General features: G+C 42.8%; 1 protein-coding gene across 1 annotated transcript; it reads right to left on the bottom strand.

The window, feature by feature from the left end:
- Positions 1-2,187: 2,187 nt before the first annotated feature.
- Positions 2,188-11,705, bottom strand: HDDC2 (HD domain containing 2). The gene is made up of 6 exons (XM_069010845.1): positions 11,574-11,705; positions 11,028-11,149; positions 10,048-10,150; positions 7,767-7,835; positions 3,519-3,657; positions 2,188-2,324 (listed from the first exon to the last, which is right to left on the bottom strand). Exons 1-6 carry the CDS (start codon positions 11,631-11,633, stop codon positions 2,230-2,232), a joined length of 588 nt encoding a protein of 195 aa, XP_068866946.1. The 5' UTR covers positions 11,634-11,705; the 3' UTR covers positions 2,188-2,229.
- Between the last annotated feature and the right edge of the window lie 615 nt (positions 11,706-12,320).

Here is a 12,320-nt window from a genome sequence, read left to right as displayed (position 1 = left end):
CCCTTTGTTATGTTTTAATTCTGTGTTTACCAGTTGTACTAAGCAGCCTGGTCTAGTGGAAGGTCCCTGCCACTGCCAAGGGAGTTGGAACTAGATGATCTTTAAGGTCCCTTCTAACTCAAACCACCCTATGATTACTGTGCATGGGGTTCCACACTCTGTCCCCTCGATCCCCTGCAGAATGGGGAAGCTTCTTGCTGCGCTGCAGGAATGGCCTGTTTCTGCTTAGGGCAGTATTTGTGCTGGGTGTGATTCTACCAAACATCTCTTCAAGGCCACTTTTCTGGTTTGTCAAGAATGTTCTCAGTTCTGCCCTTTGATGCATCTGTAGCTCTTTCACACTCATCACTCAATGCAAGCTAATGGAGACTATAATTTGAGTGGATCTAGGTGGAATAAAAATGCTGACAAAAGCTCGGTGGGCCCCACTCCATCCCTCTTTGCAGTGTGGCAATCTGTTGCCAAGAACCACTAATCAGCTCAGCAAAGTGCAACCTGTTCTTCCAGGGTTTGCACAGGACTCAAGTGCTGCCTTGGGTGTTTCCTGAGCAGAGTGGGCATCTCCCATCTCCTCTGAACCAGAACAATACACTGCAGATTTTGTGCACTGTGCCAGGCATTGAGGCAAGAAGCTCCCAGCATCTCTGCACAGCACTCTGTGCTTTAGGAAAGGCCCCAGCTGCAGAGCGCTTTGTGAGCTTCAGTGAAAGCATCTCCTGAGTCACGGTGCCTGAAAAGGTGTGTTCAGCTACATTACCTACCTTTAAAGGGTATGACAATTGAATTTAGTTTTATGCTGCTTCATTTGACATGAGGCAGAAGACAGAGAACTCCAGGTCTCTACCATGTAACTTTTCCAGGTGCAGATTTTGCTTATTTGGTAATCATGGCATTGCCCTTATCTCCAGCTGCTCACAACAGTTGGGTGTGCAGACAGTGGCCCCACTGTGCTATTTACCACCTGTAGGTACAAAAATGCTGCTAGCGAGGATTTTCTTGTTATTTTCTAAGTCCGTGAGAGACTTTTCTCTCTCACAGAAGAGGTGGCAGGGAATGTAAACAACCAAGCCACCTGCAACCTTGAAAAGTCTTGTTTATGGTATAGTAGAAAAATATTTTGGCAATGGATGTTTTAGGATTTTAGCCAATCACCCCCAAGGGCTGGCTGGCCCTTTGTCCAATTAGACTAAGAAGAAAAAAGTCTATAAAAGAGTTTGTAAAATAATTAAATAAATCAATCTTGCTGCACAATTCCTGCCTGCTGGATTTTCTCCTCCTCCTCCTCCCTCTGGCTGCGGGACACGGTGCTATACCGTAGGAACCAGGCCTGCGGTAATAACCACCAGCACAGCGTTACTTCACAGTCATTCTGTACTTCTACATTAATGTTACTACCTCTGCCAGAAACTCATTTACAGCAGAACTGGTACCAGTGTGTGACAGCTTGAAGAAGGGAGCAGCTTTATGTGGCTGTACAGGCTTCTGCATTAGATTGCACAAACTCCAAAGGTCCCTTTCAACCTCAGGGATTCTGTGATTATCAATTGCCTGTAAAATCAATTGTCTGTAAAACTGTCAGGCTGGGGTGAGGGGGAGTGAGGAATACAGACCTTATGGAAATACTGGCACCATTCCCTGATACAACACATGAACAGGGGAAAAGCTGTATGAAACAAGGAAGATACAGAGAAAATATAATTAATGGGATTACCGGTTTTATCCACCATCACTTAAGGCTTATGCACTCCAAAGAAATCTCATCTCTAAGCTTAGTCAAGAGCTTCTACAGACACCTGTTCACTGGTCTCGCTTCTGTGTAGCACTGAGTGGATATTAACCCATTTTGAAGGTACTTAAGTCCACACATATTTAGAAATCACAGAACAAGACCACCTGCCCCACACAGTGCATTACATGAACAGATTAGATTGCAATCAACTGATTTTCAAATGTACCTGAATTTCCCCAGTGGAGAATCTATTTGTAACTGAGACTGCATTAATCAGAGGCTGATTAAAAAGAAGGAAAAACCCAAATATACTAATTCATTCTAAGTATTTGTTCCCTGACACAACCGCTGATCTGGGAGGTAGATACACTACCTGCTCCTCTCTAAGTGGTCCTGGGATTCTCACAGTGAATGCCCAGGAAAAAAAATCTGCCAGCAGAATCAGTGACATTATAGGATAAACCAAAGTATTTATTATGGCTACAGCATTTAGGAACACCTCAGGAATGTGGATGAGATGTGGCAGCTATTCTTTTTTTCCTTTCTGTATTAATCAGAGATACAAGCTGGAGTATTTCTGGGTGAACAAACTTTCCTGCAAAACAAAAGAAAGGGAAGGTTAATGAAAAATGCTCTCATTTTGCCACGTGTGAAAGGCTGGCATTGGAACGATAGCAGCAGTGTCACTTTAGGCTCAGAATAAATGTCAAATTATTCTTTTAAGAAAGTGAATGCTCTCAGTTCAATCTAACTATGGAGTAAGAGTAGTTACATCCCTTCTCCCCAAAAAACTGGTATTTTGTGCTCTATTAAGACACTTAAGAGCTGAAAAAGGGATGCACCCTGACCAAGATAATCTGATATTACACATTGTGCTACAGAAAAAACACTCCTATTACAGGTGCAGTTAGGGTACATGCTGTAGAATCTACTCAGACACCAGCTCAATTTAAGTTGTTGAATTCTGGTAGGGGAGCAAAGATGTCAGTTAGAAAATAAAGCAGCCCAGCTTCATCATGTTGTCCTTTTTTTCCTTCACTAATCAAAGTATTAAATTTTCCAGAGAGATTATTATTCCCCTGAGGAGTTACCAAAGTATAAATGGGACTTGTGAGGGACTCTGTTTGGTGACTGCTGGTCCTCTTATCCCTAGAGTTTGTCCATCCCTAGTTTTTTTTACCAGGACAGGATGAGTTAGTTACAGTCCTCCTCTGGTGTTCAACTCCCTTGCCAAAATTATAAAGATGATTATTTTACCCATCTCTGCTTTCAACTACCAGTTTATTTTGCAAAGGATGAAAAGCAGTGGATGGAATAAAAAGTAACACAGTTGCACCTTAACGATTTCACTGAGGTGGTTCTCACAGCAACCCTGGGCTGGTCACACAGCTCATGTGGGGATAACAAATTCTACTTCACTGGTCCCTGAAACATTGACAGAGTAGAAACAAGCTGCTGTCAGAGCATCGGTGAACACTGAAGACTCCTTTATGAACCAACCCCCTGATTTTTCAGGGAGATCCTTACAAACATGCAAGTGTAATGAAAGCTGAGCCTCTTTCTAGGTAAAAAGTGATGTAAAAGGAATTTGGCATAAATGAAATTCATATTTAATACCTATGGATAAGTGTCAGGTATGTTCACACTCCATTAAGTTTCCCCAGAAATATTAGGGGACTTGAGCAATGAGTAAAATAACTAGTTGCTCTAAATGTCTGTCAGAAAAAAAAAAAAAACAATTTATATATTTCATTTATGAATGAGGAAAAAAAATGCCCAAATGTCATACCAGCAGTTGAATCAAAAAAATCCTGCAGTCTGCCAGGTGTGTTTTCCAACTCTTCGTACTCAAATGCTTGCAGTATCATCTCACACTGATCCAACTCCTTTACAAACCTGGCCTCTGCAGTAGACTGGTTTTCATATTCCTGAAAAGATGTGCAGTTGTAAGAAAATAATTTTGCTAATCTGAAACAGAACATTAAAATCTCTTTTATATCTAGAATTTTCTTCAGTAGTACAAGCCACTCCAGAAATATTCAGCATAGTTATGTCTTTCACTTTGTTTTTACAAACACACTGGTCAGCAAAACCCTTGAAGTATGTGCCAATTTTATATTAAATGCAGTGGGACTTAGATTATGCAAAAGAATTGTGTTCTAACTCTAAACATACCAATTGTTTCAGCTGAATCAGGGATCATATGGAGGCAACTCTGCATGACACACAAGTTAAATAACAGGTTCCATTTAACAATATTTTACGTATAAAGATCATTTCAGGCCTGGCTAAGGCTATGAATTACCACAGTGTGTGCTTACGCATTGTCACCACCTATTTTTAAGACCTATTTTACACTTTTCTCACCACTTGCTGTTTCTATATGCAGTTGTTCTTTATATTTCTCCTGTGATTCCTGCCTAATCTCTTTGGTCTAATCTGTCTGAGCTGCTTATGTCCTTTATGTCTCTTCTAGGAGATAGGAAGGGGAGTGGTTAAAGGGTGTCCTCCCCTTCAGACTTTCAGTCCTTTTATCTCTCCGCTATCTTTTCCCTCTCTACAGTATCTATTAATCACTGGTATATATTTATGAGTGATTCACATTTCTAGTCAACTTGAACAATTTTGCTGTCATCTGCTTCCATTGATGGCTGCAGACAGGTTTGGCATTTCATTTTCTCTTTTCCAAATCTATTGCACTGTATGTGATGTCTCATCAGCAAGTCTTCCTGACTACTGACTTCCAAAACCAACCCCATAAAGATGTGTTTTTTCTGTGCAGATTACCATCACCTTGATACCATTGGCAGGTCTGACCCCATTCATCATCACCACCACCATTAATCACACCAAAGTCTTAAGTACACACTGGGCCCATCTGTGCTCCCAGATCCACAGAACCTGTGGACCATAGCACTTCTGCAGAGAAGAGCAGCACAAGAAGAGGTTTTCCTACTGACCACAGAACATGGCATTCCTTTCTGCATCTTGAGACAACTGTGGTGTGAGTGTCATTCACAGTAGTAATATCCTGGTTTTGTAATTCCAGCACAGTGATGCTTAGATAAACGTGGCAGTCATTTCCTTGTCTTCCATACTATTAGGAGCTTGTTCTTAGGCTTTTTACTTTACCTTTGAAGTCAAAAATCCACATTTCGATAGCCATGTTGATTCATTTACTATTCTATTGGGATTTCAATGGCACTTTGAATTTTCAGTTACATTTTCATAATTATTTTAGTAATAAATTTCATTTCAGTGTTTTCATCTTATTTTTCTCTTTTCAACCTGAGCTTTGTCTCATTTTTAAATTGCTTAAATTCTACATATTTTCTTAAGTCTATTTATTTCTACTCTATTTTTTTATAATCTATTTTGCCGGGGGGAAAGAGTCCACCAAAGACAACAAACTCTTGGCAGCACAAAGGAGAACTTCAGGAAAAGAAGTAGGGCTGTTCACCTGTAAAAGTAGGTCCCACCTCCAACAATTAAGTGGGAGTATCAATCTGTTGCCAACCTCTTTGTGTTATACAACCCACCAGATGTTATTCACACCTCAGCTCACATTGCCCTTAAGAAACATCAGCTATTACATGTGCAACTGTGCACAGTGCTGAAACAACCACTGTTTCCTCTCCACAGGTGGTTAAGGCTCTGAAATAACAGTATACTTTGGAAAAACACTAGCTGGTCTCTCCAACACCACAGGCCATCTTTTAAAAATCATTCCCATGCTTTTGCACTTGAGAATAAAAAAAGCAGGACAGAGCTGAAATGTGCTGACTCATTTACTTTAATGTTTTTTCAAAAGTATTTGGGATTAAGTTACAAAGTGAAAATATATCAGAGGGATCTTCCTGCTGCCTCTCTCCCCTACACAACACTTGCCAAGTGCCCACCAACACTGTCCAAAGCAGCAGTCCTTGTAAAGCTGAAAGGCAAAGAGAGACAGAGACACGGGCAGAGCAGTGCAGGAAGGACTTGCTAAGAGTGTCAAGAGATCAGCACTATTCAGCTCTGGTCCGTAAGCACCTTCACTCACGAAATCATAGGGAAATGCCTCTGGCTAGCTGAGAGCAGAGTAGCACACCAAATTCTTCTAATTTTCCATAGCTCTTTTCTCCTTAAGAAACAACTAGTTGTTCCATGTTGGAACCTTGGGTTCAGAAAATTTAGGTTTATGGGATACGGTAATATACATGTAACAAGATGGAGGATTTTGGGTGTAGGTTAGTTCTTCTTCTTTCTTCTTCTTCACAAGCCTGGGTGATCTGATATTGGTTCAAAAAACCCGCAGTGCGGAACATGAATGATTAGTTACTGGATTATAAGTAAAAATAAATTAGCTGGCATTCCATAATTGGGTAGTATGGGCTTTAAAAGGCCCTGGAAGGTAGAACTCGGGGGCCATTTCCACCTTGTTAACTTAGAGGCACATTCCATGCAGCTGTGCCATAGATAAGAAACAATAAACATCTGAGTCAGAAGAAAAGCTCAGCATCTCCTGTGTTTTAATCCAAACTCTGAGTAAAAGAACTCGTAAAGCAAAGGCAAAGAAAAAAGGAACAGAAATGGAAAATTTAATAGTTCCACTTCAAACAACACTAGAGGAACTCCATGTGAATGGTAGATTTTTAGGTTACCCCCTCTGCTATGTGGGTTGCACTCATGCTAATGTATTGCAGACTCAGTGCCAATAAATAATCCTGAAGGTAGAAACAAAGACCAAATTATCAAAAGTGTGCATGTATTAAATTATGGTTATTGAGAATGATGAAAAGCTAACATGCTGAAGAACTGACTCCATACTGAACCAGCTCTTACACAGTCACAGGAGAAGACTGAGACCAGCAAAGAAAAAAAAGTAGTTATACAGCACTAACCTTATCTATCAAAACCTCATTTTCCTCAATTATAAGTTTCTCAAGGGAGAAGGAACCAGTGCTCCCTAAAAAAATGCACATACATTAACTGCCAGATCTGATGATGTTGGTTTACCCTCTTTACCTTAAAATATAGCTCTGAAAGACCATTCCCACTGCCTGTTTCACCACACAACAACAACAGGAAAAAACAAACAAACAAACCGCTAAACCCGAAACAAAACCACAAACAGGGTGTTGCAGCAAAAGGCAGAAATTGGATGCAAATATCTGGAATTTAAATACACTCTAAATGGAAAACAATATGAATACAATATACAGAGTCAGGTCACGAAGTCCAAGAAACATAGAATCCATTGTTTGCAGGAGTATGTGAACGAGAGGTTGTGGATACACTTCCCCTCATGCGACCGTATGTCAGGAGGAGATAAAGCACAGTAATTATAATCTCTAATTGTTTGGAAATAATCTAATCATCCCTCATTTGCAATTATATAAGATCTTATCAATTAACAGCATGGGTTCACATAAAAATGGTTAAATCACCTTCAAACACAAAAGATACTTCCTAATACAAACTTTTAAGGAACCCAAGACCAGAAATCTCTGGTGTTTGTAGAAAAGCACTGGTTTCTGTCACATTTAAGTTTAAACTTTAGTTAACTTAATCATTTTAATTTACAACTAAATATCTTGGTCTAATGGGCTTCATTATAAAGAAATCAAAGCCACAGAAATTACTTGCATAAAAAGCAGAAAATAATCCACAGCACCCTCACCTCCCATTATTTTCTTTCCTGTATTAAAAGCTGCAAATGGCCAGATATGAACAAAAGTGATAATGTAATAAAAAAAACAGATTTATATCCAGAGTAGAGGACAAACCCTTCCTTCAGCTGTACAAACCAAGCCCTGGACAGGTTCATCTGGAACTCTGAGAGGCCAGGGCAGAAGCTGGTTATTTTACCAAAGTCCAGGGTTTCTGTTTGAAAAGGATCCTGAAATGACCGTGACTCATACTGGTTATCTTCTAAGCAAGTAAATCGCACTTTCTTGAGGTCAAAATAAGAGATGGCACAGTTTCACAGGTACATGGGAAGAAGAGAATGGGACACCCTGAATTTTAACATGGGATTAAAAAAATGCAAGCTTACTTCCCAGAGTTCATAGATTTCTTTTCCGAGGTCCTCAGATAGAAGCTGGGTCAGTTGTTGCATAGCTGTCTGAAAAAAAAAGCCATTTACATTTATCTATTTTCTGGGCAACATTTTTATCATTATCTTTTCTGAATAATTATCTAGTTGTTACCAAGTTAGCAGAAACATCTACTACACAGTGTATTATTGTATTGTTTAGGCATGGCAGGAGTTGGCTACAGCTCTGGCCAACGCCAAGGTGATGGCACCTCTGGGATAACATATTTAAGGGGGGGAAAATGCCTGTGCAACTGCCCCCAGAGGGAGAAGTGAGAAGTGAGAAGTAGATCTCTGCAGATACCAGGGTTAGTGAAGAAGGAGAAGGAGGAGGTGCTTCTGGTAAGAGCAGAGATTCTCCTGCAGCCCATGAGGAAGTGCCCCTGCAGCCCTACAGAGGAGCAGAGATCCACCTGCAGTCCCTGGAGGTCCATGGTGGAGCAGACATCCACCTGGAGCCCATGGAGGAATCGAAGCAGGGGGATGCCCAAAGGAGGCTGTGACCCTGTAGGAAGCCTGCACTGGAGCAGGCTCCTGGCAGAACTTGTGACTCCAGAAATTGTTATGCACATTCTTTGTGTTCTCCCAGCTGATCAGTCTCATTTCTGTGCCATCTCTACTGTTCTCCCAGTAACACGAAGGGCTGCTTCTGAAACAACCAACATCACAGGCGAGACAAAGATTTCGTGCCATGATTGTTTCTTCACTTCAAATGCAGGATGATAGTGTCACAATATGGTTCCCCATTGCTTGCCACCACTGAAGCATCAAGGTCTCATCCCTTACACCTCTTTCCAGCTCTGGCACTCATCAGATTTCAAGGTTAGGTGGCTAAAATGACTTACCTGGCAAAAACCTCTACTCCAAACAACACCCTCCCTCCTCAAAAAAAAATCCAAAACATTTTTTAATCAGGTTCATTTTCAGCTGCTGTAGTGTTGGTGAGACTCACTGGTTAAAGTTACTGCACAAGCAGCAAACTTCAGAGCCAGCCCAACGTCAGCTGTAGAGCAAACAGAAAAAGGGAGAACTCTGCAGTGCAAGCAGAGTATTGATAACTCACTTCAAGCCACCTCCTGAAGTGGCTACCCATAGTCTATTTTTACTATGAAGTTATTTCAGAGTCATCCCAAATATTTAATGCTTTACTCTCGTTCCCACAAAGTCAACAGCAAAGTCCTCACTGACTGAAATGGGAGCAGAAGGAGCTGCAAATACTTAAGAAAGCTTCTTAAACATACCTAGACATCAAAATATCTTTTTCCTTGCCTAAATTAAAGTAAGAATTCTCTCTAGACTGAAGCTGAAGGCTGATCCTCAGTGACACAACCACCTTTAGAGGCTTCCAGGAAAGAGTTTTCTTCTGTTCAGTGTTTTGAAGCTCTTTGAAGAGTGTAACAAAACACTTCAGTGATTATTCCCCCCCCCTGCATCCCCCTTTTATGCTTATCTGTTTAAAACTAGGGGCTGGGGGGGCCATAACTAAGTCTAGGAGTAAGCTGTTAGCTAAGAAACTGGAAATTAAAGATCTAAGGTGCATTTGGCATTCTTGAAGTACTATCTTTACTGTCTGTAATTTTGTTTCTTTTTTTCAATATACTTCCTAGTGTGTTCTACACTGAACAAAAAAAGCCTCTGAAGAGTTTCTGAGGCATGACATTGCCCTCTAGCTCTGGCTACAGAAGTGGTTTATATTTTCTTCAAATAATGCCACAAACCAAAAACACCAAACACAAAACAACTGAACAGTATGAATAAGTGCAAGACCAAAAATAAAGTGACTCTAGGCATGTGGCACTCAAAGAATCACAACAACAACGAAGACACCTGCATCTGGAGTTCTGTGCAAAAGGTTTAAATAAAGTCTCTGTCAACCTCATGATCTGGCACCACACAAACGATCTGACATGAACTGTCATCCATCCTACTCAGTGCACCTACTCCCTGCTCCTCACCTCTTGGTAAGGCTGCTGAACATGACTAATTCAGGCTACCAAAACTACAGCTAGTTCGGGAACAAATGGCCAAGGTGAAGATTACTTCAAAGATTCTTCCATAACCTTGTACTTGGTGATGTTACAGATGCAAAAATCACAATGAGATGAGAAGTCTACTTGGTTGTGGCAGGCTTGTCCAATGCCAGTGACAGTATTATATTGCTTAGAGTGTTCCTTCACCACCACCAGAACACGAAAACACACAGAATGCTCTGCAGCTATGGCTTCACACCTTATGTTCATACCTCTTCTCGCCTGTGTTTCTCCTCTTTTGGGATATTATCTGCAGGAGCAATATCTCCAACAATGCATTCAGCCATATCATGAACCAAAGCTAATCGTATGCATCTGACAAGAAACAGAGACAGAATAATTAGTTTTTCAGCATTCTAAGTCTAAAACTTATTCAAAAGAGACTGCAGAATTTATCCCCCTTCATATACTCTAAAGGTTGGTTGGAGCTTTTCTTAAACTTAATGTAACATTTTTCACGTTTTTGTTAGGGTTGTAGTTTCCACCTAGACATGATTTTGATTTCTGATTTCTAGTCCCTAATGCTTGTAAATGTAGATTTAAGTATAAATACACCATGTACCAGACCATAACATTCATAAGTAATGTACTTAGCTCTTGTACACTTGGCTTTTGGAGATGTTGTGGCAATTAACTACATTATACACTTCACATTTTTCCTGCAACAGGTAGAAGGTAATCTGATTGGAGCCATCCCAAATTCAGTATATAATCTGTCACTCACAGCTCTGTAGCTATACCCGTCTGTGGCAGAATACTCAGAAAGCCTTCCTTGAGCTTTCTCTGCTATGCCAGAGGAGTTCTGTGGCTCCTTACTGTTGCTGAGTGCTCATTCAGTCTGTCAAAATTCACATGGTCTATGGCTCTGACATGGCTGTCTATTGCTTCACACTGTTTTTTAACAAGGGTCTTCAGGTTGTTTATTTACTGCCTGAAAGAAGAGCAGCTTTGACCCACTGCACTAAAGACTTGCCTCAGCACTCTCAGTTCAGCAATTAAAGTTTTTAGCCCCTTTCAGTTCTCCAGGTAAACAGGACCCTGTCCACAGGATGGGGGGAAGAGGCAAAAGGCTTTCAAATTCCTTCAGTGTGATTTAAAAGCTCTTACTCGGGACGACAGCTTATTTTAGCATTTTGTTTGCAGCTCTCCCACAATATCAACACATGGCTGTGATAACCAGAGGCAGTCTCACCTGTCCTTGTTAAGGTTTTTATCTTCAGTCACCAAAGCCATCATCGCCATCCTGTACATATGATCGGAGACGCTCTCTGGGTTTGCCACGTTCCTGTACACCCATCCTGTCCGCGGTACTCTCTGTGCCAGTGTCACAGAACCACACAATCAATTAGGTTGGAAAAGGCCGCAGAGATCATCAGGTCAAACCTCTGACCGGATACCACCGTATCCACCAGACAATGGCACTGGAAAGGTTAAACCCCCTGCTTTTGCAGGCCCTCGTTTCAGACACCGGTGGAAATTCCGCCCCACCGTGACCTCCACGCTCCGGAGAGCTTTGATGCTCCCGGGGAGCCCCTGCCCCGAGGCCCAGCCCGGGCCCCCCAAGGCAGGAGCACGGCCCAGCCGCAGCAGGCGCCGCCGCAGCCCCGGCCCCGCCGGCCTCGGCCCGCCGCGGCCACGCTGCCAGCCCGGGGACAGCGGGGGAGCCCGGCCCAGCGCCCCGGCCCGGCCCCAGCCCCCGCGGCCGCCCCGCCGCGCCGGGCCCTTGCCCCGGGCCCACCTTGAGCTGCCCCAGCAGCCGCAGGAAGGGCAGCAGCCCGGCCCCGCCGCCCGCCGCCATCGGCCGCCGGCAGCACGGCCTCGGCCGCGGCTCCTCCTCCCCCTGCCGGGGCGGGAGCCGGCGGTTCCCACCCTGCGCCCATGGGAACCCGTCCGCAGCCAGGCCCTGGTGCTGGGCGGGGAAAGTGTCAGTGCGGGGCGGGACCGCGTCCCCAAAGCTCTGGCTCTTGGAGGCTTCATTACCCACGGAAATGAACCCCACAGACTGTGACTGCAACGAGAAAAGCAGCGAAGTAAGCCGGGCTGCTCACGGGCATGAGCGCTGTGGAGTAGAGAGGGGAAGGGAAAGTGGCAAGCGTGTCCTCTGCTCTCTTCCGGGGGGTACAGCAGGGAGGAGGCAAAGGCAGCCTCGAAGGCAGGAAAAGTTCATACTGCAGTCAAAACTGAGCATCTCGGTGACCTTAGCATGCCAAAAAAAACCCAGTGCAAACTCACGTTACTGCTCAGAGAAGAGCGGATAGTTATCAGGGTTGCTGATGAGTTTTAAATTATTCTGTGGAGACTCCCAGCATCTTGCTACAAACACATCCATCACTTGTATGGGTTGAATAAATAACACAGTGACATACCTGACAACTGGTGGATTTTCAAAATACATTGCATTTCTTTGCTACTTTTATATTGCCAACTGAAATAGTGGGTAATGGTTTAAATGTGGCGATGGAATAGTCTGTTTTCAGGAGAGAAT

The sequence above is a fragment of the Aphelocoma coerulescens genome, chromosome 3 (assembly GCF_041296385.1).
Source record: "Aphelocoma coerulescens isolate FSJ_1873_10779 chromosome 3, UR_Acoe_1.0, whole genome shotgun sequence".
NCBI classification, from domain to species: Eukaryota; Metazoa; Chordata; class Aves; order Passeriformes; family Corvidae; genus Aphelocoma; species Aphelocoma coerulescens.
Note: the sequence above shows the minus strand (reverse complement) of the source record. Positions and strands in the feature narration are given on the sequence as shown.